General features: G+C 38.6%; 2 protein-coding genes and 1 pseudogene across 5 annotated transcripts; all 3 read right to left on the bottom strand.

Moving 5' to 3' along the window:
• Positions 1-1316: 1316 nt before the first annotated feature.
• Positions 1317-4393, bottom strand: LOC148154528 (uncharacterized). The gene is made up of 4 exons (XM_088014401.1): positions 4260-4393; positions 3333-3888; positions 3042-3141; positions 1317-2393 (listed from the first exon to the last, which is right to left on the bottom strand). Exons 2-4 carry the CDS (start codon positions 3867-3869, stop codon positions 1369-1371), a joined length of 1662 nt encoding a protein of 553 aa, XP_087870527.1. The 5' UTR covers positions 3870-3888; positions 4260-4393; the 3' UTR covers positions 1317-1368.
• A 2973-nt stretch (positions 4394-7366) lies between these two features.
• LOC148154527 (uncharacterized) lies at positions 7367-11876 on the bottom strand (annotated as a pseudogene). Its single transcript, XR_015765768.1, has 2 exons — positions 11583-11876; positions 7367-8509 (listed from the first exon to the last, which is right to left on the bottom strand). The product of XR_015765768.1 is annotated as an uncharacterized LOC148154527 (transcript).
• Positions 11877-13311: 1435 nt separating this feature from the next.
• On the bottom strand, positions 13312-25716 carry LOC106907990 (uncharacterized). Of its 3 annotated transcripts, XM_088014406.1 has the most exons (3): positions 25434-25716; positions 21902-22754; positions 13312-14364 (listed from the first exon to the last, which is right to left on the bottom strand). In XM_088014406.1, the coding sequence occupies exons 1-3, from the start codon at positions 25642-25644 to the stop codon at positions 13851-13853; spliced, it is 1578 nt and encodes a 525-aa protein (XP_087870532.1). In that variant the 5' UTR covers positions 25645-25716; the 3' UTR covers positions 13312-13850. The 3 variants fall into 3 exon arrangements, with proteins under 3 accessions (XP_087870532.1, XP_087870531.1, XP_014829399.2); XM_088014405.1 differs by lacking the exons at positions 21902-22754; positions 25434-25716 and adding an exon at positions 17720-18032 and having other exon boundaries at positions 13312-14881; XM_014973913.2 differs by lacking the exon at positions 13312-14364 and having other exon boundaries at positions 18436-22754.
• Between the last annotated feature and the right edge of the window lie 35 nt (positions 25717-25751).

Raw genomic sequence — 25751 nt, 5'->3', positions numbered from 1 at the left:
GCAATGGCACGGCGCCCCACAGTTTGGGAACCTCTGATCTATAGTGTTGCAGTTGTCAGAGCTTTTATTAAGTTGTTTGATGCATCTGAACAGCACACAAATGTATACATGAAATTCTTCAGCAAAGCATAAAAAGTTGGTATGTTATTCATGACAAACAGATGTCCATCTGCAAGTCAAATGTTTGAGGAGATTCAGGATTCTGAAATTGTCCTGATTGGCTACTTTGCAAAAGTCAGTCAGTGGCACGTTAAGTAACATGGCACTCCAGTATTTCCACTTCCAAACCAGTTGAAATGTTTTTGAATATTCTAAATATACTTTAACAAATTTCAAAGATATGCGCCACACTAAAAAAAATCCATAAATGGGCAACTAAAAAGTCGGTGAAGGCCTAACATGTTTGGCAGGGTCCTAACTCCCAGACTAGCTAACTTCTCCCTGTTCTGAAAAGGTGAGCAGCACTCTTTAGTGACATGCTAGGCTAGTTAACGACATTCAATGGAGGAATTGTTTTCTTTGTTCCTTATACAATTACACAACTAAACTGCAGTATTTGTTTCAGACAAGAATTCAAACAATTTTACTGAAATAATAAAAAAATCAGCCTCCTATCTGGACTGGAGGCTGGTTGATTTCAACACCGAGTATCCTACCTTAACTTGGATATAAGTTAGAGATTATCCTGCCACTTTCTCTCCTGACTTTTCCTGCTTTTAATCTGACTTCAAATAGAGAATTGCAAACTGTATGCAGACTGTTACATGTACAAATCACTAGCAGTAAATATTGTGGTGGTGCCAGTATTGGATCAAAGAAAACAAGACAGTTTTAAGGATTTACAGTCCCGCTTTAAATGAGTCAAGACAGACTGAAGAGAGACAACTGTGCAGTGGGAACACAATTTTGTTTGTCATGGGATTAGCCCAAAATTCTTGGCAGTGCCCCAGGAACAGGAATGAATCTAAAACCTGCAGGACATTAAATGTTGAGGATTTGGGTGGGAGACTTCTGGACTAGGCAATTCCAATTATGTCATTCTTATGTACTTGAGAGTATTTGAGATGAAAATGGTGTGTAGCTGTCTATTTTAACAATTCAAACACAAAATATACCATAATATCCATTAATATATTTAGTTGAAATCATTTTGGCACAACTACAGAACATGTTTTCCTTATCTCATAAGTTTTAGCTCCTTGTGCGTTTAGCCATTACCAAGGAAACGAGAGGAGGGAGCAATTCGAGGCATCAGAGTGAAACTTTTTGTCATTCGTAGTGGTAGAAAGAGAGACAATGAAAACAAACAAGCAATATTATAATCCAGCTTATTTTTATTCATCGTGCGATTGATTTATAGTGATAGGCCTACTTCTCACGTGTATGACTTTTCTTGTGACAATTCAAGCGAGTAATCCGACAGAAACTCTTTCCGCATGACACGCATGTAAAAGGTTTCTTACCTGTATGAACTGTCATGTGGTAATTTAAATAACTAATTCGAGAGAAATTCTTACCACATAACTTGCATGAAAAAGGCTTCTTCCCTGTATGAATTGTTTTGTGGCCATTTAAACTACTAATTTGAGAAAAACACTTTCCGCATGATTGGCATGAAAAAGGTTTCTCACCTGTATGAATTTTCTTGTGACGATTTAAATGACCAATTTGAGAGAAACACTTTCCGCATGATTGGCATGAAAAAGGTTTCTCACCTGTATGAATTTTCTTGTGACAATTTAAAGAACCAATTTGAGAGAAACTTTTTCCGCACAAGTGGCAGAAAAAAGGTTTCTCACCAGTGTGGGTTCTGTAATGGTTTTTCAACTTCCACCGTTGTGTGTAACATTTCCCACAAATGTCACATTTGAAAGGTCTTTTCTTTGTTCCAGTATCAGACTGACTCTCTGACACAGAGCAGCTGCTTCCTTCCTGATCTTTGCTCTCATTCACTGCAGAGACATGAAGGGAAAGCTGCTCTGTTCTTGTCTCTTCTTCACTCATATCATCTCCCTGAAGAGTAGAAGTCTCAATCAAAGCAACAAACTGCTTCTGGACAAGCTGCTCTCCCTTCTGACTGCTGCAGAGGTCCTTCTGGTCCTGTCCAGTTGGTAAATGTTCTGGTGGCTGCTGTTCATGTTGAAGCACTGAAGAATCTAGCTCCTCTTTTCTTACATACGTTAGTGGATATTCTATTTCCTCATGTTTGAGCAGTGTAGGTTCTGGTTCCTCCTCTTCTTTTTTAATCCATTTTGGTTCTGGTTCCATCTGTTCCTCTTCAGTCCACTGATGTTCTGCTTCTTTCTGGTTCTGACTGGACCTACTTGCCAGGCTCCAGACTTGTTGGATAACAGGAGCTTCCTCCTCATTGGAGACACTTGGCTGTTGGAGGTCTGTGGGAAAAAAGATGACATCATTAATAATTAATAATTAAAATGATCACTATCTCAGGTATCAGCCTGGTTTTTCCTGGAGATGTTGGTCTGTAGGCATGATAGGGATTAACTATTAATCTAAAGATAGTTTGTAAAGTTTAACTGAAAAGCAGGTAACGTGTCCTGCACACAAGTTTGCATCTGTGGCAAAAATATTCAAAACACTTTTGGCCCGAAGTAGTTTCATATTTTTAATTTACAATTAAATGTTTAATCTTACAGAATCTATACAGTGAAGAACTCATCCTACATTAAGACTATATGTTTTTAATCACACTATAACCTCATATGTAGCTTAACTTTTTAGATCTTTAATCAGTAAAATATGGCATGTTGGTACTCTGACTTATAAATGTGATGAGATACTCTTAGCCTCTCTTGAACAAAGAAAGAGAAGAGAACAATACTTAATAAGACTGAAATAAGGCTCAAAATGAAGTGGATCCAACAAAAGATCCCAAAGACTGGCCTAAAATGAACCTGTGTAGCATCTGAGTTCCTATTCAGCCCCGGTTAGCAGCAGCTGGAGTTGCAGCAACTATCGCTGCTAACGAATCTCTGTCTGCTGTCTTCAGTGAAAACATCAGCACCTTTATCCAGACCTACCAGAACTTTGTCTTTGCAGCTCCAAACCGACTCTGTGTAATTCAAGTTCGCTGTGTTCCTCTTGGAAGAGCTCTTGCTCAGGGGGGGCCGAGGAGGAGGCCTGTTGAAGGTGAACGGGTAAGGTTTAACATTCTAAAAGGCATTCCTGGGTCTGTAGGAACCAGGGAGAACCACAGAGCTCAGTGACACTTGGCAGCAGTCACAGTTGCTCTCTAATGGCAGGTATGAAATACCTGCCTGTATTACAGGAACTCAGGTAGGTAATTGAATATGGTAATGACTTTTACATACCTGCTCCAATGTCATTATCTTCTTCCTTGCTTTTTTTGCCCATCGAACTTGACTCTTATACTTCCTCCTCAAGGACTTGAGCTCTGCTTTGAGTTTCTTGTTTTCTAAAACTAATTTGCAGGAGGAGGAGGTGCAAGGAGAATCAGTCGTGGCAACATCTACAAGCATTTCTTCATGGTCCTCTGAGTCCAAGTCCAGGGAGGACATCATAGGAGGTTGAGGGTTGTTAGCCCTCAGTGCCTTCAGTTGGTCAACAACACAGCAGTTCTTAATGTCCTGGATGATGTCCCGGATTTTTGCAGCATCTAGTTCAGGGTGTCCCTGCTTGAGATGGGAATCCACCCTTGATCTGGAGTACTTGCATTCTTCTATGGGGCAGGACATGCCCCGTATGTTAACCCGCCCCCTTCCATAATTTATAAGGATCCTCCTTTCTGCTTTGTTCTTTATTAAATGTTTGTTTTCCAGGTGTTTGCCCAAGTACAAGTATTTGTACTGGCAAATAGGGCAGTAGCTTGGAGTATTTGGAGGAGCCATTTTAATACGTCTGCTGAATCTGTCAATGAGAAAAGACAGTTTTACTTGTTTTAATATAACCAATTGATGTGAAAAAAGATGTAAAGTCACTTAAAATAAGCAAAACACAAGTATCACAGGTAAGTACAACAGTTACATAAACACACGGGTAAGTATGACAGTTAAATTAACACACACGGGTAAGTATAGCAGTTAAATAAATAGTTAACAGCAATTAGCAACAATTAGCTACGGTATGAAAACTAACCGAGTGAAAGCAGCTTTCACACGGTTATTTTCGAAGGTATGTGCTTTCTAAGTTACATTAACTGGCCCATTTCACGGTTAAGTTAGTTATTTTTCGAAGAATAAACACATTTATATGCTATACATCCATGAAAAATAACTTACAGTACACCGCAGCTGCAGTCTGTCCCGCTGTGCTCGGACACGTGCTATGACGCCGCAAAATGACAGAGTGGGCAGGACCACATGCAGGACTTCCTCTGCTCAGAGGCAAACAGACTGCCGGGAAGTCACGTGGCCACGGTAGCCGAGTGGTTAATCCCATAGACATAATATAAGAGTAGACCCCGCATTGGCCGCTCCGGCGCAGGAAAAACATAAACACACACACACACACACACACACACACACATATATATATATATATATATATATATATATATATATATATATTATTCACTATTACTCATTATTTATTTGTGCCATTATTAATCTTTATTCATTAGTGTTTGTATAGTTATATAAATATATATTGATATTACTAAATAATTTATTAAATAAATTATGAACGGCTGTGTGCTTTGTAATATGCTCTTCATTCATCGATATCAGAATATTCTATTCCTGTTCTATTGTTATAGCCACTAAGCATATTTAAATATGATGAACTATGTATTAAAAACATACTTAAAAAATACAATTGTTTATAAATGTTGCTTTGATAGATGTTTGAATATGGTTTACAGTAACAAAAAAGTGTGTCATGATCGATTAAATCCGCTGATACGTCATTGTGCCAGCTAAACACATAACGCTGAGTGGAGTGGTGTACCGCTCCAAGATGGCCGCCCTAAATCTCGTCAGCGACAGTAGGCGAGAGCGGTCCATGAGGGTCTATCCTTATATTATGTCTATGGTTAATCCAGCATGAGCTGACAACTTTTCCCTTTTTCAATGGGAATGTTGCACGTCTCAGCTGGAAGTGGACAGTTGTAACAAATGATGTTTCTTTTATTCTTCTGATGTGTCTCTGCTTCCCCTTTGTTCTTGGTGGAGAGCCTGTAAAGATGAACAGCCTCTGAAAAAAAGAGAACAACCGCCGTCTTCTTCCCGAAACTCTCTTTTTTTATTACAAATTCTTGAAATCATGAACATTTCTTGGTGCAATCATGTCCTTGTGTCCTGTTCTCAAACAACCACATAGCATCCATCTGAGTGAATAGCATCAGCTCCCACCAACTGTGACACCTGAGTGAAGTTGGCCCCCCCACTTTCTTCAAATCAAACAAATCGGTGTCAGACGTTTGTGCTACGTTTGTGCTGGATTGTGCAGCAAAAATTTCCGTTTATGCCGCTATCATTTTAAAGATATAAAAAAATGTTTCTAGAGGTCATCAAAGGTCAACCAGCCCCCCGCCCAACTTCTTCAAATCAGACAAAATGGGTGCCAGTCAATTCGGCTATGTTTGTGCTGGTTTGTGCAGTAAAAATGTTCGTTTGCGCTGCTTTGGCTTTGAAGATATTAATGAAAGTGTAAAGGTCAAAAGGTCAACCGGCCCCCCACTTTTTACAAAATCAAACAAAATTGGTGTCAAATGTTTGTGCTACGTTTGTGCTGGTGTGTGCAGCAAAATTCTTTGTTTGTGCCAGTATCAAACCAGCACAAACGTAGCTCAGTTGATTGACACCCATTTTGTCTGATTTGAAGAAGTTGGGCGGGGGGCTGGTTGACCTTTGATGACCTCTAGAAACATTTCTTTATATCTTTAAAATGATAGTGGCACAAACAAAAATTTTTGCTGCACAAACCAGGACAAACATAGCACAAATGTTTGACACCAATTTTGTCTGATTTGAAGAAGGTGGGGGGCCAACTTCACTCAGGTAACTGTGACAGCATCAAAAGGCCAAATCAAAACAATTCACCAATTTAAAACTCACAGATTTCCATAAAAAAACACCCATTTCTCAAATGTAGCTAAATTTTAAGGGCACTAATTTCTTTAAGTTGTAATAATTATGAAAGAATTAATTATGTTCTTGGTTAAATAATTTAACATTTACGTATTAAGATGATCAAATATATTTTAAGCTCTAATTCTATAGCTCACGTGTATCGGTCTGAACAGTTAGTATCCTACCTTAATTTGGATATAAATTAGAGATTATCTTGCCACTTTCCCTCCTAACTTGTCCCCTCTTCTCCTAAATGAATTGAAGTACAACTACAGAGCATTTTGTGAGAAGGGTGGGTTGCTTTGTGTACATTTTTCACATTGTGACCGCTGCTGGTCAGGTGAGACCTTTCAGGAAGCCACAAATCATGAAAATTAGTTTATTCAGAAATCTGCTGTGTTCAATAATCTCAAATTAATTTCAGTGTAAATTTAAACATTATAACTTATAATGTTCTATAATAGTAATGTATATTTAAGTGTCTTAGTTTTTTATTTCAAGAATGTTTAGAATATTTTTTGCTTTTAATTTTTTGCACTTCTGATTACATGTAACATTTGTTTATTGAGACTATCAATGCTGCCAAATTCGATTTAGTTGCTTCAGCATACATAAATTAAAATATATATTATATATTAAAAGTCCCAACTTTGCATGATTTTGTAAATTATGATAATTCAATGCAAAGTTGGCATTTTTAATGGACTTTCAATGAAACTTTTAGAGCATTAGAAGTGTCATTATTTACCAAATGACACTTCAGGACAACATTCATGACATGAACAGATGCTCACGTTCGTTCATGTCTTTTAATCTTGCTTCGAATAGAATATTGCAGACTGTATGGAGACTGTTGCATGTGTAATTCACAAGCAGTAAATATTGTGGTGGTATCAGTATTGGACCAAAGAAAACAAAGCAGTTGCCAGGATTTACATCTACAGTTTTAATGGGTCAGACAGACTCAAAAAAATAGAGACAGCTGTGCAGGAGGCAAATAATTTTATTTTTTGTCATGGCGCACCAGGAACAGGGATGAATCTAAAACCTGCAAGACATTAAATGTTGAGCAATTGAGTTGGAAACCTCTGCAACTCCATCATTCTTATGTACTTGTTATTTGTTTCACATGGAAATTCAGTTTACCATAATGAAAGATATTTTTCACCCCATATTTCATTTGAAAAACATCTCACCCATGTGGGTTCTCCTGAGTATATCTAAATGGTCAATTTCAGAGAAAACATTTCCACAAGTTTGGCTTCAAAATGGCCTTTGACCTGTATGAGTTTTCATGTGAATCCTCAAATTATCCCTTCGAGAGAAGCTTTTTCCACAAGACAGGCATGAAAAAGGCCTCTCACCTGTATGAATTTTCTTGTGACGATTTAAATCACCAATTCGCAAGAACCCTTTTCCGCATGACTTGCATGAAAAAGGCCTCTCATCTGAATGAATTCTCTTGTGATGATTTAAGACCTCCATTCGAGAGAAACTTTTTCCACATAACATGCATGAAAAAGGCCTCTCAGCTATATGAATTTTCTTGTGACAATTTAAGTCACAAATCTGAGAGAACCTTTCCCCACATGTTTGACAAGAAAAAGGCTTCTCACCTGCATAAATTCTCTTGTGGTGATTTAAATAGCTAATTTGAGAGAACGTTTTTCCACATGACTGGCACGAAAAAGGTTTCTCACCTGTATGAATTCTCTTGTGGACATTTAAGTTACTAATTCGAGAGAAACTCTTTCCACATGACTGGCATGAAAAAGGTTTCTCACCTGTATGAATTTTCTTGTGCCGATTTAAAACATTCATTAAAGAGAAACTTTTTCCACATGTTTCACATGAAAAAGGTCTCTCACCAGTGTGAGTTCTGTGATGGATTTTCAAGTTACACAGATGTGTGTAACATTTCCCACATATGTCACATTTGAAAGGTATTTTCTTTGTTCCAGTATCAGACTGACTCTCTGACTCAGAGGAGCTGCTTCCTTCCTGATCTTTGCTCTCATTCACTGCAGAGATATGAAGGGAAAGCTGCTCTGTTCTTGTCTCTTCTTCATTCATATCATCTCCCTGAAGAGTAGAAGTCTCAGTCAAAGCAACAAACTGCTTCTGGACAAGCTGCTCTCCCTCCTGACTGCTGCAGAGGTCCTTCTGGTCCTGTCCAGTTGGTAAATGTTCTGGTGGCTGCTGTTCATGTTGAAGCACTGAAGAATCTAGTTCCTCTTTTCTTACATATGTTAGTTGATATTCCATTTCCTCATGTTTAAACAGTGCAGGTTCTGGTTCCTCCTCTTCTTTTTTAATCCATTTAGGTTGTGGTTCCATCTGTTCCTCTTCAGTCCACTGATGTTCTGCTTCTTTTTGGTCCTGACTGGACCTACTTGCAAGGATGGATGGCAGGATGGGATTAGCTTCCTCCTCATTGGAGACACTTGGCTGTTGGAGGTCTGTGGGAACAAAGGATGACATCATTAATATAATTTAATTGATGACTATTTAATGGGTCAACCTGGTTTTTCTTGGAGATTCTGGTCTGTAGGCATCATATAAGTTCATCTAAAATTAGTATGTAGAGTTCAACAGAAAAACAGGTAAAGTATTCTCCACACTACATTACGGCTGTGGCAAAAATGTTCAAAAGATTTTAATCCAGAAGTACAGTTTCATACTCATTTATTTATTTATTTTATTTTTTACAATTAAATGTTTAATTTTAGGACATTCATACAGTGAAGAACTCATCCTACGTTAAGAAAATATAAATTTTTAATTTTACTTGTAACCTCACTTTTTAAAGTTGATCAGACTGTGTAGTAACATTAATCAGTAAAACATAGCATTCTGGTTCTCTGGATTATAAATGTGATTAGACATAGAAACTTGTTTCACTAAATTACTGTTCAAAAGAAGAAAGAGAAGAGCCTATTATTTAATAAGATGTGTTGATGTTCAAAAGGAAGTGGATCCAAGAAAATACTGAAAACCTATTCATTACTGATCCGACTGTGGATTTAGATTAATAACTGGAAGGGTGAGAGATGAGGCTGGATGATGTTATCTCAACACCGCACACTGAGGGGGATGGTGGTGTGGGTCAAAACATCTCCAGGTCTCCCTGGCCCGGTCCCAATACTCAGGCTGCATCTTACACCCTTCCATGAGGCAAAATTGTCCCTGCAGCGAAACTGTCCAGTGTTTCCACAGGTAAAAACAACATTCAGTAGATTTAAATGATGATCAAAAGAAGGGTACTGCTCAAATGAAATCTCTTCAGCACCCAGTGAATTATTAAATATCGAAGCAGTACCACCACCTTTCCTGCCACTTCGAGCATAAAAAGAACATTTCAAACTGAGCGGAGGTCTCAGTGAGCACACCTGATGCATCTGATGCAGCCAACCAAGTTTCTGTTGAAAGCAACCAATCCAGTTTAGGGTCTAAAATCAAATCATCTACTATAAAAGATTTGTTTAAAAGAGAGGAAACGGTAACACTTTATTTGAAGGGGTGTGCATAAGACTGACAGATGTTATGTCATGACATGAACATCTGTTCATGTCATGAATGTTGTCCTGAAGTGTCACTTGGTAAATAATGACACTTCTAATGCTCTAAAACTTGCATTGAAAGTCCATTAAAAATGCCAACTTTGCATTAAATTATCATAATTTACAAAATCATGCAAAGTTGGGACTTTTAATATATAATATATATTTTAATTTATGTATGATGAAGCAACTAAATCGAATTTGGCAGCACTGATAGTCTCAATAAACAAATGTTATATGTAATCAGAAGTGCAAATAATTTATATTTATTTTAATGTTTTTTTTGTTTTTGTTTTTAAGATTCTGTAGTTGTGGGTTTAGATATTGTTTCACTGGCGATGTTTTCCCGTAACATAAAATAACCCAGTAATATTTTTACATTTCCTGTCTACTTAATATCTTTTAATACAAAAACACGTTGGACCACCTCGATGCCACGACCACCAGGCTTAGCAAATTTTCTGGGGGAAACCCTGTCTTGGAGTCATCAGGTCTCCACAACAACCATCAGACACTACATTTACAAAAACTGGATGTTTGGGAGAAATGTAATGTCCTCTCGTCAAGGATGGAGTCACCTGATCCGTCTAACTGAGAAATGTCCCACAGAAACACTCCTCAGTGATGGAGAGATATTTCATTAAACATATTTGAGAAAAATAGATCTGCAGAAAACCATTTTCTACTTTGACAGTTTCCCTGTGAACCTGTAGAATTGGTCTGGACCCCTGAACTGAAAGGATAACAATAATTACTATTACTATTATTATTACTATTATTATTATTTACCATAACAATTGGTCCTTTAGACCAGTTGTGCCCAAAGGGCCCGCATCCTGCATGTTTTAGTTCTCTCATTGGTTTAATACATCTGGATCAAACGATGGCTCGTTAGAAGACCTTAGAAGAACATTGACATCTGAAAAGGTTGTTACTACCAGAGAGAACTAAAACATGCAGGATGCTGGCCCTCGAGGACCGACTTTGGGCACCCATAATTTAGACCAATTTTTACCTCCATCCATTTTCTATACATCCTTGTCCCTAGTGGGGTTGGTAGGTGCTGGTGCCTATCTCCAGCTAACATGCCGGGCGAGAGGCGGGGTACATCCTGGACAGATCGTCAGTCTGTCACAGGGCAACACAGAGACAGACAGGACAAACAACCATGCACACACACATTCATACCAAGGGACAATTTGGAGAGACCAATTAACCTGACAGTCATGTTTTTGGACTGTGGGAGGAAGCCGGAGTACCCGGAGAGAACCCACGCATGCACAGGGAGAACGTGCAAACTCCATACAGAAAAACCCTGGGCCGGGAATCGAACCCAGGACCTTCTTGCAAGGCAACAACTCTACCAACCGCACCACTGTACAGCCCCCAATTTTTACCTTTAACAATGAATTATAAATGAAGATGTAGCACTTTAGCTTCAGCTGAATAGAGACAGATCACAGTTTTGATCTGGTAGTTCAGGGCTGCAGCTGCAGCTCCAGGTCTGCAAGTGGCTCTGTGGCTCACTTAAAAAAAGAAAGAAACAATGAAATATTGCACGTTTATTGTTTTTCATATGTGACCATATGAAAAACAACACAGCTCATCCTGTCATCCTGCGTCTCCTCATCTCCTTCCTCATAACCTCCACTGCTGAATTCAGAGCGGAAGGTGTGTGGACGGACAGCATGCATTTTTTTTAGCTTACAAATGAAGAGATTTCACCGTATATTCCAGATTTCCAGCATTATAACAATTGAAGTAATATATTTAGTCAGGGGGCTTGATTCGTAAACACGCTTTCTGTTTGTGCTGCAATATTTTGTCCCGAGTTACAAAGTTATCAACCTCTGTAGCATCAGAGCTAGCAGCTAAATCAGCTCCGTTTAACCGCAGCTGGAGCTGCAGCAACTATCGCCGCTGACGGATCTCTGTCTGCTGTGAAAACATCAGCATCTTTATCCAGACCTACCGGAACTTTGTAGCTCCGAACCGACTCTGTGAAGCTTAATTTCTGGTTTCCAGTCGATCCCCATCATCCTGCGCTGAGCATCGAGCTCTTCCTCGTAGCAAATGATGGTTTTTTCAACCTCTGTGAAGATTTCTTGAGCAGCAGCAGTTAGTCGCTCTCTGATAAACTCTCTGAGATGCTGAACTGAAGACATGGTTGCTGAAATATTAGCTCAGATGGGACAATGCAGCAGCTACCTAGCTTAGCATATGCAGGCTTCTTCTTCTTCCTTTCTATTATGGCGGATCGCAAGCAACTTTAAGCTATGCCGCCACCAACTGTACATGAATAGCATTACAACCATTAAATTCTGCTTTTTACATTTTGTATTCTGAAGATAAATAATGCTTTCCTGAAACTGTAAATATCCACTATGTTTCCTTCATTTCCCAATATTCCTTTAAGACTCCATTCCTGTCCTCCTAAACATTCTTCTCAATCTCTCCCTATCAGGTTCATGTGTTTTACAATTCATCAATGCATGTTCTATATTTTCTTTCACTACATCCTTCACTTTTATCATTATTTTTCCTCTCTATTAAACATAAAATGTCATTTAGACAGGTATGACCTACTCTTAATCTCATTATTATTTATTCCCTTCTGTTTCTCTCAATATTTTTAATCAGTACTAACTTTTGTATTTTATATAAACACCTTTCATTTTTATTTTCATTCTATTTTTTTGCCATATTCTTATTTTACTCTCAACTGATTTTCCTTCCTCTTTTCCAAAAGGTATTGTAATTGTTATTGCCCAACTTAAAGCCCTCTTTGCTAAATTGTCTGCCTTTTCATTGCCTTTTATACTTTCGTGTGCTGGTACCCAACAGAACCAAGAATCAGTGCCACCCCTAAATAAACTGTGCTGAAATTCTAATACTAAATGTTTTCTATTATTTTGTTTTTCTGGATTACTTTCTATTACTGCTTTGGTATCCATGCATACCACCTCCCTATCTGGTCTAACCTCCTCAACCTACTGTAAGTTTAGTATGACTGCCACCATTTCCACTGTAAAAACAGATAATTAGTCTGATAATCATTTGGAAATATATATTTTCAGATCTGGTGTATATATTTCTTTTCCCACATCATTTTAAATTCTTAGAACCATCTGAATATATTTTAAGGTAATCAGAATGTGAATTTCTTAAATGCGTGTCTGTCTTTACCCCTACTTCATTTAAATTCCAATCATTTTTCATTTTATGAAGTTTCATGTCTACATATACCTACAGGAAATAGCCATGGAGTAACAATACTAATCACATTAAACTGCACAATTTCCTTGTTCTCTAATCCATACATTTTAGCCCATTTAAGTCAATCTGAATCCATCACTCTGGAATTTTGAATATTCCCAACACTTTTGTAAAATTCTAAAAGTTACATTTTCTTCCAATGTGCTAACAGATAATTTCATTAATCTCATTTCCATTGGAGTCTCTCCAATCTCTATTAAGAGCATTAATAGGTGTCTTTTTCACTTCAAGACTCTGTAGTTGTGGGTTTAAGTAGTTGGCAATGTCTTCCAGGAACATAATTACCCAGTAATATTTTAATATTTCCTGTCAATGTAACATTTTTTTAATACAAAAACACAAATGACCACAAATTGGTTCAATAACGCCCCTGAATGAACTGGAGTGTGTGGACAGGCGCTAAATGGGGAAAAAAGAACTCCATATTAATTCATGTCTTTATTTCCAGACAAAAAGTAATCCATATCATTTATAAAAAATAACTAAATAAAATACACTAATCATCAAGTATGTAAAAATCACACATCTGCCACAAATCGCAATTATTCAGTTATATAAAAAAGCTAAAAGCATCTCTAAAATCACTGTGTGTTGCAGTTTTCAGAGTTCTTAAGTTGTTTGATACATCCAAGCAGCACATACATTTAAATTTTTTTTTTATAGATATGATCTGCAATAATAATAATAAAAAAATCCATTAATAGGCATACAAGAATAGACGAGGGTGTAATGTGTTTTGCTAAGTGAAAACAATCCAAGAAATTGTTAAATATTTACTACAGTGAATCTGTGTGAGTTAAATGTCCAATTGTCACTTTTGTGTATTTGTGTTTTGTGGAAATTCAGTTTACTATAATAAAACACTTTCCCCACCATATTTCATGTAGAAAACACATCTCACCCATGTGGGTTCTAAAGAGAATAACTAATAAATTTCAAAGCTACTGTTTTCACAAGTCTCGCTTCAAAGCTGCCCCCGACCTGTATGAGTTTTCATGTGCATGGTCAAATTATCCCTACGATTGAATCTTCTCCCACATCTTTGGCAAGAAAAAGGCTTCTCACTTGTATGAATCGCCTTGTGACGATTTAAAATACTAATTTGACAGAAACTCTTTCCACATGACTCGCATGAAAAAGGCTTCTCACCTGTATGAATCGTCTTGTGACGATTTAAAATACTCTTTTGACAGAAACTCTTTCCGCATGACTGACATGAAAAAGGCTTCTCACCCGTATGAGTTCTTTTGTGGTCCATTAAATTACCTTTTTGAGAGAATCCCTTTCCACATAACTGGCACGAAAAAGGCCTCTCGCCTGTATGAATCGTCTTGTGACGATTTAAAACATAACTTACAGAGAAACTTTTTCCGCATGTTTCACATGAAAAAGGTTTCTCAACAGTGTGGGTTCTGTAATGGTTTTTCAATTTCCATTGTTTTGTGTAACATCTCCCACAAATGTCACATTTGAAAGGTCTTTTCTTTGTGCCAGTATCAGACTGACTCTCTGACACAGAGCAGCTGCTTCCTTCCTGATCTTTGCTCTCAACCACTGGAGAGACATGAAGGGAAAGCTGCTCTGTTCTTGTCTCTTCTTCACTCATATCATCTTCCTGAAGAGTAGAAGTCTCAATCAAAGCAACAAACTGCTTCTGGACAAGCTGCTCTCCCTCCTGACTGCTGCAGAGGTCCTTCTGGTCCTGTCCAGTTGGTAAATGTTCTGGTGGCTGCTGTTCATGTTGAAGCACTGAAGAATCTAGCTCCTCTTTTTTTACATATGTTAGTGGATATTCTATTTCCTCATGTTTGAACAGTGTAGGTTCTGGTTCCTCCTCTTCTTTTTTAATCCATTTTGTTCCTGGTTCCATCTGTTCCTCTTCAGTCCACTGATGTTCTCCTTCTTTCTGGTCCTGACTGGACCTACTTGCCAGGCTCCAGACTTGATGGATGGCAGAAGGTTTTTCCTCATTGGAGACACTTGGCTGTTGGAGGTCTGTGGGAAAAAAGGACGACGTCATTAATACAACTTAATTGATGACTATCTCAATAATCCGCCTTGTTTTTTCTGGAGATTCTGGTCTGTAGGCATCATGTGGTTCATCTAAAATTAGTTTGTAGAGTTTAACTGAAAAGCAGGTAAAGTGTCCTCCATAATAATTACAGTTGCGACAAACATGTTCTAAAGATTTTAATCGACAAGTGCAGTTTCATATAAATTTTTTTACAACTAAATGTTTAATTCTAGGACATTTATACAGTAAAGAAATCGTCTTACCATAAGACAATATGTTTTTAATTTTACTTGTAACCTCACTTTTTAAAGTTGATCAGACTGTGTAGAAACTTCAATCAGTAAAACATGGCATTCTGGTTGCCTGGATTATAAATGTGAAGAGACAGAGACTTTTTTCACTAAAATACTGTTCAAAAGAAGAAAGAGAAGAACCTATTATTTAATAAGGCAGACATGTTGATGTCCAAAAGGAAGTGGATCCAAGAAAATACTGGAAAGACTTGCCTGAAATGTAAACCTATTAATTACTGCTCCGACTGTGCATTCAAATTAGTAACTAGAAATGTGAGAGATGAGGCTGGATGAGTTTATCTCAACACCACACATTGAGAGACATGGTGCTGCAGGTCAAAACATCTCCAGGTCTCCCTGACCCGGTCCCAATACTCAGGCTTCACCTTACACCCCGCTATGCAGTGTGAACTCAGTCGAAGAGCACATAAGGGTTCGAGTGTGTAGATTACAAGTGTGCATAATTTGAGAATTGGGACAATTCGTCCCTATGTGTTCTAACTTTGCCATCCAAAATGGCGGGACTGGTCACCATTTAGGTATTTGTGCGCCTAAAAAGTACAACTACAACCAAAAATAGACTTTAAATGTACATTATAGGTATTTTTGCTTTCCAAAGTCATTGCTGGAGATATTTGACTGTTCAAATGTGTTTTGTTATAATTCCAATCAATCAATTTGATTTATAAAGCACCTTTCATACTAAAAGCAGCTCAAAGTGCTATACAGATCAATAAAAAAAGCAAACAATTACCCACCCCAACCTCACATGGAAAAAAAACTGCATTGAAAATGCACAGACTAAGCAGAAATGATTCAGTTCAGGAAATACAATTAAAAAGATGTGTCTTGAGCCTGCTCTTAAAGACAGCAACGTTTTCTGGAGCCCTCAGGTTCTCTGGCAGACCGTTCCACAATACAGGAAAGAAGCCTCACCCTAACTGTGTGTTCTGACTCTGAGAACTGTTAATAGTCCGGAGTCAGAGGGTCTGCAGGGGTTCATAAGGTAATAGCAGTTCAGCAAGATAAGATGGTCCAAGACCATTAAGACGTTTTAAAAAAACAGAAAAATATTCTTAAAATCAATCCTGAGACATACGAGGAGCCAATGCAATGATTTTAAAACAGATGTGATGTGAGCCTCTCTTCTGGTCGTGTTTAGCACTCGAGCAGCAGAGCTTTTACTCCTGCTTTGGGTCTTCTGCTCAAGTCTTGCCCCATGCTGAAGTCAGTGTGTTTGACTGGAGTCCCCCCCAAGTTGTCAATGGCCGACAGTGAACCAGTGACTGGAGGATCACTGACCACACTGTGAACCACAGGAGCAGGGGTGGACTCATGGATTGTCTCTCAACCTCTACAGGTATAGTTTCAGTTGGCTGTGCAGCTGTCACTGTCTGAGTCCGGCCAATCACCACGGTGTCCATGCAGTTCTCCGCGTCCTGTGTCCTACGTAGCATTAATATTTTTATGCTCCAGTTCAGTAACTTTCTGAAACAGTGAGAAACGCCTGGCATCTTGCTGGAGACGTTTCTAAAGCCATTGGAAGAGACTTGTTCACAGATGACTGCCACTTCTCTTTGCATTTACCCTCAGCTGACGTGGCACATAGTCCAGTTTTCCAGATGGCTTCCAGTACGAAATCATTTGCTTGTTAGTATTTGCTTCCAAAGCTGAACGTACAGCCCTCTTTCAGCTCATAATCACCTGTTCGCACCAAATTCTGAAAGGTTTACGCAGCTATGTGTAATGCCACCTTGTTGAATACAGAGCAAAATGTGATTTAATCATACAGTTCAGCAGAGTGAAAAACAATTAATTCCATACTTTATTTTTAAAAACTTATTTTTTTTTCTTTTGCAACAGACACACTGGCTCAGTGAACATTGCCATATTTCCAAGTTGACAAAAAATACACAGTAAAACTTATTAATATTCAATTTAACAGTTTCGAGGGTTTTGCATTTTTCACTTCAGCTGGATTGAGACAAGAGTACAGCTTTACTCTCCTAGATCAGGACTGTGCAATCTTTGCAAAGGGCTCTGTGGCTCAATTATTATAAGAAACAATGAAATATTGCACGTTTTTAGTCTCATACGTTTGTTCTGTGCCCCCATTTAAAAAAAAAAACAAAAAAAAAAACAACACAGCTCATCCTGCGTCTTCCCTTCCTAATAACCTTCACTGCGGTATTCAGACCTGGAGGTCTGGGGACGAACAGCATGCAATTATTTTTTTTTGGATTTACAAAATCTCGTACAAGCTTATAAATGAAGAATTTGCACATTATATTCGATAATTTCCAACACTTGGAATAATATATTTAGTCCTGGGGCTTGAATGATCTTCTGTTTGTGCTGCAATATTTTGTCCTGAGCTACAAAACTATTAGCCTCTGTAGCATCCGAGCTAGCAGTTAAATCAGTTCCTGTTCAGCCCCGTTTAGCAGCAGCTGGAGCTGCAGCAACTATCGCCGCTGACGGATCTCCGTCTGTTGTGAAAACATCAGCACCTTTATCCAGACCTACCAGAACTTTGTCTCTGCAGCTCCGAACCGACTCTGTGTAGCTTAATTTGTGGTTTCCAGTCGATCCCCATCATTCTGCGCTGAGCATCGAGCTCTTCCTCGTAGCAAATGATGGTTTTTTCAACCTCTGTGAAGATTTCTTGAGCAGCAGCAGTTAGCCTCTCTCTGATAAACTCTCTGAGATGCTGAACTGAAGACATGGTTGCTGAAATATTAGCTGAGATGGGACAATGCAGCAGCTATCTAGCTTAGCATATGCAGGCTTCTTCTTCTTCCTTTCTATTATGGCGGATCTTTAGCAACTTTAAGCTACTCCGCCACCTACTGTACACGAGTGTGAAGCAACATGACATCCATTAAATTCTGTTTTTTACATTTTGTATTCTGAAGATAAATACTTTCCTTAATTTGTAAATAGATCTCTATGTTTCCTTCATTTCCCAATATTCCTTTAAGACTCCATTCCTGTCCTCCTAAACATTCTTGTCAATCTCTCTTTCAAGCTTAAGTTTTACAATTCATCAATGCATGTTTTACATTTTCTTCCTCTCTACATCCTTCACTTTTATCATTATTTTTCCTAAGTATTAGACATAAAATGTCATTTAGATAGGTCCTACCTATCTAAATGACCATTATGTCTTTATATATTCCTATCCTCACACATCCTTTAAATTCTTAGAAGACAGGCGCTAAACAGGGAAAAAAAGAACTCCATATTAATTCATGTCTTTATTTCCAGACAAAAAGTAGTTCATATCATTTATGAAAAAAGTAATAAAATACACTAACCAAGTATGTAAAAATGAGAGGTGTGCCGATCGATCGGTCACCGATCATAATCGGGCCGATTTTCGTGAAAAAGTGCATGATCGGTGATTGGCGATCATTGGCTCTTGTTGCCGATACCGATCATCTCATTTCGCAGCCTTCCTGTGCAGCTGGTCTCCTCTTTCCTTCACTCTGCGCAAACGCGCAGCAACAAATCCTAAGCGATGTGGAACTATAACGCACTGAGTGAATGGGGAAGTTTGCGTGTTGCGGCGGAAAATTGAAGCACGTCAAAATGCATCAACACAACAAAGCTAATACGACATAAAAACAATGCCATACTTAACGGAGTTTGGCTATATCGAGGCTCACTGCAGTAAAAAAGACATACGGAGGATCAGATAGCAGGTAAAGCAGCGCACAGCTACAAACACTCACCCGGATTAGCATGACGGTCAGAATTATTTAAGTCTTCGAGCTGCGATGTAAGACGCTGGTTCTGCTCTCGCTGTTGAACCGCTGCTACGCTACAGGTAGTAATATTTGACAGACGGAGCTTCGCTTCTGCTCCACCTGGTAGTGACTCTCACACCGAACCTGCTTAAAGCTACAGCATCTAACTTAAAAAAATAAATTTTACATACGTATTAAAACTTTCGCTGTCCTAACATGAGACAGATCTCTAAAAAAAATAATCGATCTCCTCCCTGATCTGCATAATTACTCCGCTCAGTCAGAAACAGCCAATCAGAGCTAGCAGTAATCAGCTAGCCGCCATGCTATCAGGAAGTTTTCATTCAGTAACTCAGGATTGTTTATTGTAATGGATCCTGTTTTTGCCTTTGAATGTTAAGTTTTATACTTGAACTTCTTGGCAATGTTGAGAGGTTTTATTTTGGCTCTTTGTATTATTTAGCCTCTTCAGAGCCTTCATATGTTATCAGTCTGTTAAAGATAGTATTATCAATAGCAGTACAATTTGCACAATGCCTGTTTTGTTTAGTTTTCTTCTTGAAAAAAGTTATTAAAAACAAGTTTTTGTCTAAATTAAGGTGAATTCATGGTTCCTTTTTCCACATAATGTAACCGGTAGGGTTTATGATTAAAAAAAAAAAATAAAAATAATAATAATTATGTGATCGGTATCGGTGAATCGGCCCTCATGGGTGATCGGTATCGGTAGGAAAAAACCTGATCAGCACATCCCTAGTAAAAATTATACATTCGCCACAAATCACATAAAGTTATTCCAATAGATAAAAAGCTAAAAGCATCTCTAAAATCACTGTATTTTGCAGAGCTCTCAGAGCTCTTAAGTTGTTTGATACATCCAAGCAGCACATACATTTTAAATGATTTTTTTTTTGTAGATACAGGGTTTCCCCCAGAGTATTATATGCCTGGCGGCCTGTCATCCTTTACTAGCGCCACCGCCAGGCTAAGCCTTTCTTGTTTATGTTTTTAGGAAATTAAAATAAAAAAACTTTTTTTTTTAAGCCGGATTGCAAGCATCTATGTTGCTCTGAGCGCTTCACTGGTGGAGCAGATTTATTCCTAAAAGATATGTTTATAGAAGATAGGTTTACAGTTTATGCATTTAAAGCTGGACCAATCACACCGCCGGCTCATCTGCGCGTTGCCTCATGCGCTGCAGTAGCTGGTTTAAGTTTACCTCAGTGCAGATCCTGCGCACCTCCTTTCACTCAAACTGGGCACAGGCTGAGCTGTATGGATATTTACATCAACCCGCTGTGAGGAATTATGATTCTTTCCAGAGTTTATGATCAAGGTAGGACTTTAAACACCACTCTGGTTAGCTCTGGTTGCAACTCTATGTGAACTGCAGGAATAACTTGTAGTCACGCTTTCAGAGGTGCGTTGAGCGAGCGGTGACAGTGATTTATATTTGTGAACAAAGAATTTTGTGTGGATTTTCCATCTCAACACGCTGCCCAGCACCCGGCTCTCCCTGCGCTGATGCAGTTTATCCATGTGTTCCTGGCTGGCCGGTGTATTGGTTAATAAACTAGCGCTAACCTGATGATGCGGGTTCAGCTCGATGAGGAGCTTTCACGCTCTGGCTGTAACGAATCACGCTGATTTTATACTATATTATTATTTTTAGTATTTTTCCGGTTACACAATGCATCAAACCGTATCAAATGCATTGTCCTCTTAGAGTTAATGTGCGTGGAGATATGAGAAACTCGTCCCATAAACTCGACCAACCAGAATAGTCTCTGTGACGCTTATTAAAAACTCAACAGACACGAAATGAAAGAGCTACTGAAGTCACATTAGCAACATTGAATTAAATCTCCCATTTGCTGCTCATCTCTGCATAGTGCAGCAGATTACCTCGTCATGCAGGGCCGGTCCAAGGCTGCATGAGGCCTTGAGCAGAATTTGATTTAGGGGCCCCTTTTGTTGCTAAAAACATCAGCACCTCTAACAAATGTGTTGGATTTAATCTGACAGAAGGGGAGTGTCCAAACTAAAAACAATCAGTTATAATTGCAGTTTACTAACTTGTATTTGTAAACAAACAGAGCTCAAACTTAAACTCACAACATCGGAGTGTAGCTATGGTAACAAAATAATCTAACAATGAATATTTTTCTTTGAACTTTAACAAAGCAAACTTGCCAGCTCCTTAAAATCTTACATTTAAATGTTAAACAATTTAAAATCTTTTAATTTATGTATGCTGAAATTGAATCAAATTTAGCAGCATTGATCACCTCAATAAATAAGTGTTACATTCATGTATCTGTTGTCTGTGTTAAAATATTAGCATTTATGGGGCCCCTGAAGCCTTGGGGGCCTGATGGAGCTGCTGACTTAATTTGGCTTAAACAAAAGTGCAAATAATTGATATTCATTTTAATTGTATATTTTGATTTGTTGTTTTTAAGACTAGATGTGGGTTTGAGTAGTGTTTCACTGGCAATGTTTTTCCGTAACGTATAATTACAGAGTGATATTTCTAAATTTCCTGTCACCTTAACATCTTTTAATACAAAAACAAGGTGGACCGCCAGTGAACCGCCTCAGCACACCGACCACCAGGCTTAGCAACTATTCTGAAGGAAACCCTGAATATAGATATGCTCCACAATAATAATAGTAAAAAAATCCATTAATGGGCATCCAAAAGTAGGTGAGGATCGAAAGTGTTTTGCAAAGTGAAAACAATCCAAGAAATTGTTAAATATTTACCGCAGAAAATCTTTGCGAGTTAAATGTCCAATTGTCACTTTTGTGTATTTGTGTAAATTCAGTTCACTATAATAAAATAACACTTTCTCCACCATATTTTAAGTGGAAAACACATCTCACCCGGCGGGGTTCTAAAGAGAATAACTAATAAATTTCAAAGCTACTGTTTTCACAAGTCTCGCTTCAAAGCTGCCCCCGACCTGTATGAGTTTTCATGTGCATGGTCAAATTATCCCTACGATTGAATCTTCTCCCACATGTTTGGCAAGAAAAAGGCTTCTCACTTGTATGAATCGCCTTGTGACGATTTAAAATACTAATTTGACAGAAACTCTTTCCACATGACTGACATGAAAAAGGCCTTTCACCTGTATGAATCGTCTTGTGACGATTTAAAACATAACTTAGAGAGAAACTTTTTCCGCATGTTTCACATGAATAAGGTTTCTCACCAGTGTGAGTTCTGTGATGGACTTTCAAGTTACACTGTTGTGTGTAACATCTCCCACAAATGTCACATTTGAAAGGCTTTTTCTTTGTTCCAGTATCAGACTGACTCTCTGACACAGAGCAGCTGCTTCCTTCCTGATCTTTGCTCTCAACCACTGGAGAGACATGAAGGGAAAGCTGCTCTGTTCTTGTCTCTTCTTCACTCATATCATCTTCCTGAAGAGTAGAAGTCTCAATCAAAGCAACAAACTGCTTCTGGACAAGCTGCTCTCCCTCCTGACTGCTGCAGAGGTCCTTCTGGTCCTGTCCAGTTGGTAAATGTTCTGGTGGCTGTTGTTCATGTTGAAGCACTGAAGAATCTAGCTCCTCTTTTCTTACATACATTAGTGGATATTCTATTTCCTCATATTTGAACAGTGCAGGTTCTGGTTCCTCCTCTTCTTTTTTAATCCATTTTGGTTCTGGTTCCATCTGTTCCTCTTCAGTCCACTGGTGTTCTGCTTCTTTCTGGTCCTGACTGGACCCACTTGCCAGGCTCCAGACTTGTTGGATGGCAGAAGCTTCTTCTTCATTGGAGACACTTGGCTGTTGGAGGTCTGTGGGAACAAAGCATGACATCATTAATATAATTTAATGGACTATTTAATGGGTCAACCTGGTTTTTCCTGCAGATTCTAGTATGTAGGGATCATACAGTTAATCTAAAATTAGTTTGTAGAGTTCAACAGAAAAGCAGGTAAAGTGTCCTCCACACTACATTACGGCTGTGGCAAAAATGTTCAAAAGATTTTAATCCAGAAGTACAGTTTCATACTCATTTATTTTTAACAATTAAATGTTTAATTTTAGGACATTCATACAGTGAAGAACTCATCCTACGTTAAAACTATTTTTTAAATTTTACTTGTAACCTCACTTTTTAAAGTTGATCAGACTGTGTAGTAACATTAATCAGTAAAACATAGCATTCTGGTTCTCTGGATTATAAATGTGATTAGACATAGAAACTTGTTTCAATAAATTACTGTTCAAAAGAAGAAAGAGAAGAGCCTATTATTTAATAAGATGTGTTGATGTTCAAAAGGAAGTGGATCCAAGAAAATACTGAAAACCTATTCATTACTGATCCGACTGTGGATTTAGATTAATAACTAGAAGGGTGAGAGATGAGGCTGGATGATGTTATCTCAACACCGCACACTGAGGGGGATGGTGGTGTGGGTCAAAACATCTCCAGGTCTCCCTGGCCCGGTCCCAATACTCAGGCTGCATCTTACACCCTTCCATGAAGCAAAATTGTCCCTGCAGCGAAACTGTCCAGTGTTTCCACAGGTAAAAACAACATTCAGTAGATTTAAAAACAAAGACATGATGATCAAACGAAGGGTACTGCTCAAATGAAATCTCTTCAGCACTCAGTGAATTATTAAATATTGAAGCAGTACCACCACCTCTACTGCCACTTGAGCATAAAAAGAAAATTTCAAACCGAGCGAATGTCTCAGTGAGCACACCTGATGCAGCCAACCAAGTTTCTGTGAAAAACAAGCAATCCAGTTTAGCATCAAAAATCAAATGATTTACAATAGAAGATTTGTTTAAAAGAGAGCAAACATTTAAAAGAGCCATCGACAATCTGCAGCTCAAGGAGGAAAATTGTGGGAATCCAAAACGCTACAGCAGTTTTGTGGACCGATGGCACTGTAAGGCTTCCCAGGAGATGCCCAGTGCCTGCGAGTCCCAGCTGTCACCCAACACTCCGAATGCGCAGGAGTCGAACTACGGTAATTTTTGGGTTTTGCCCCATGCTGAAGCCAGTGTGTTTGACTGGAGTCCCCGCAGGACCCAAGTTGTCAATGGCCAACAGTGAACCAATGACTGGAGGATCACTGACCACACTATGAACCACAGGAGCAGGGGTGGAACTCATGGATTGTCTCTCAACCTCTACAGGTATAGTTTCAGTTGGCTGTTTAGCGGTCACTGAGTCTGGCCAATCACCACAGTGTCCATGCAGTTCTCTGCGTCCTGTGTCCTACGTAGCATTAATATCTTTATGCTCCAGTTCAGTAACAATGAGAAACGCCTGACATCTTGCTGGAGACGTTTCTAAAGCCATTGGAAGAGACTTGTTCACAGATGACTGCCACTTCTCTTTGCATTTACCCTCAGCTGACGTGGCACATAGGCCAGTTTTCCAGATGGCTTCCAGTACGAAATCATTTGCTTGTTAGTATTTGCTTCCAAAGCTGAACGTACAGCCCTCTTTCAGCTCATAATCACCTGTTCGCACCAAATTCTGAAAGGTTTACGCAGCTATGTGTAATGCCACCTTGTTGGATACAGAGCAAAATGTGATTTAATCATACAGTTCAGCAGAGTAAAAAACAATTAATTCAATACTTTACTATTAAAAACTTATTTTTTTTCCTCTCTTTTGCAACCAACACACTGGCTCTGTGAACATTGCCATATTTCCAAGTTAACAAAAAATACACATTAAAACTTATTAATATTCTATTCAACAGTTTCGAGGGTTTTGCATTTTTCACTTCAGCTGGATTGAGACAAGAGTACAGCTTTACTCTCCTAGATTAGGACTGTGCAATCTTTGCAAAGGGCTCTGTGGCTCAATTATTATAAGAAACAATGAAATATTGCACTTTTTTTTATATACGTTTGTTCTGTGCCCCTATTAAAAAAAAAACAACAGTTCATCCTTCGTCTCCTGTCCTTCTAATTACCTTCACACCTGGAGGTGTGTGAGCAGAATGCAATTTTTTTTTTAGGTTTTACAAAATCACGTATGAGCTTTTAAAGAACTTACAGCACTGATAATACTTGGAATAATATATTTAGTCATGAGACTTCAATGAATTCCATCTGGTTTTTAGATACAGGTAAACAAATTTTCTGTTTGTGCTGCAATATTTTGTCCTGAGCTACAAAGCTATCAACCTCTGTAGCATCAGAGCTAGCAGCTAAATCAGTTCCTGTGGCATGTGGAATACTCTCCACTGCTCTGATTTGCAAAATCACGTATGAGTTTATAAATGAAGAACTTACACGTTGTATTCCACATATCCAGCACTAATAACTGGAGATATTTACGAATGACTCATAAACACGGTTGTGCTAGCCTCTGTAGCATCAGAGCTAGCAGCTAAAAGAGTTCCTGTTCAGCTCAGTTCAGCAGCAGCTGGAGCTGCAGCAACTATCGCCGCTGACGGATCTCTGTCTGATGTGAAAACATCAGCACCTTTATCCAGACCTACCAGAACTTTGTCTCTGCAGCTCCGAACCGACTCTGTGTAGTTTAATTTGTGGTTTCCAGTCGATCCCCATCATCCTGCGCTGAGCATCGAGCTCTTCCTCGTAGCAAATGATGGTTTTTTCAACCTCTGTGAAGATTTCTTGAGCAGCAGCAGTTAGTCGCTCTCTGATAAACTCTCTGAGATGCTGAACTGAAGACATGGTTGCTGACATATTAGCTGAGATGGGACAATGCAACAGCTACCTAGCTTAGCCCACGCGGGTTTCTTCTTCTTCGATCTTTTCTTGGCGGCTAATATACAATGAAATCGGTGCGATAC

This window comes from Poecilia mexicana, unplaced genomic scaffold, assembly GCF_051168715.1.
Source record: "Poecilia mexicana isolate PSO_F unplaced genomic scaffold, ASM5116871v1 scaffold_17, whole genome shotgun sequence".
Lineage (NCBI taxonomy): Eukaryota > Metazoa > Chordata > Actinopteri > Cyprinodontiformes > Poeciliidae > Poecilia > Poecilia mexicana.
Note: the sequence above shows the minus strand (reverse complement) of the source record. Positions and strands in the feature narration are given on the sequence as shown.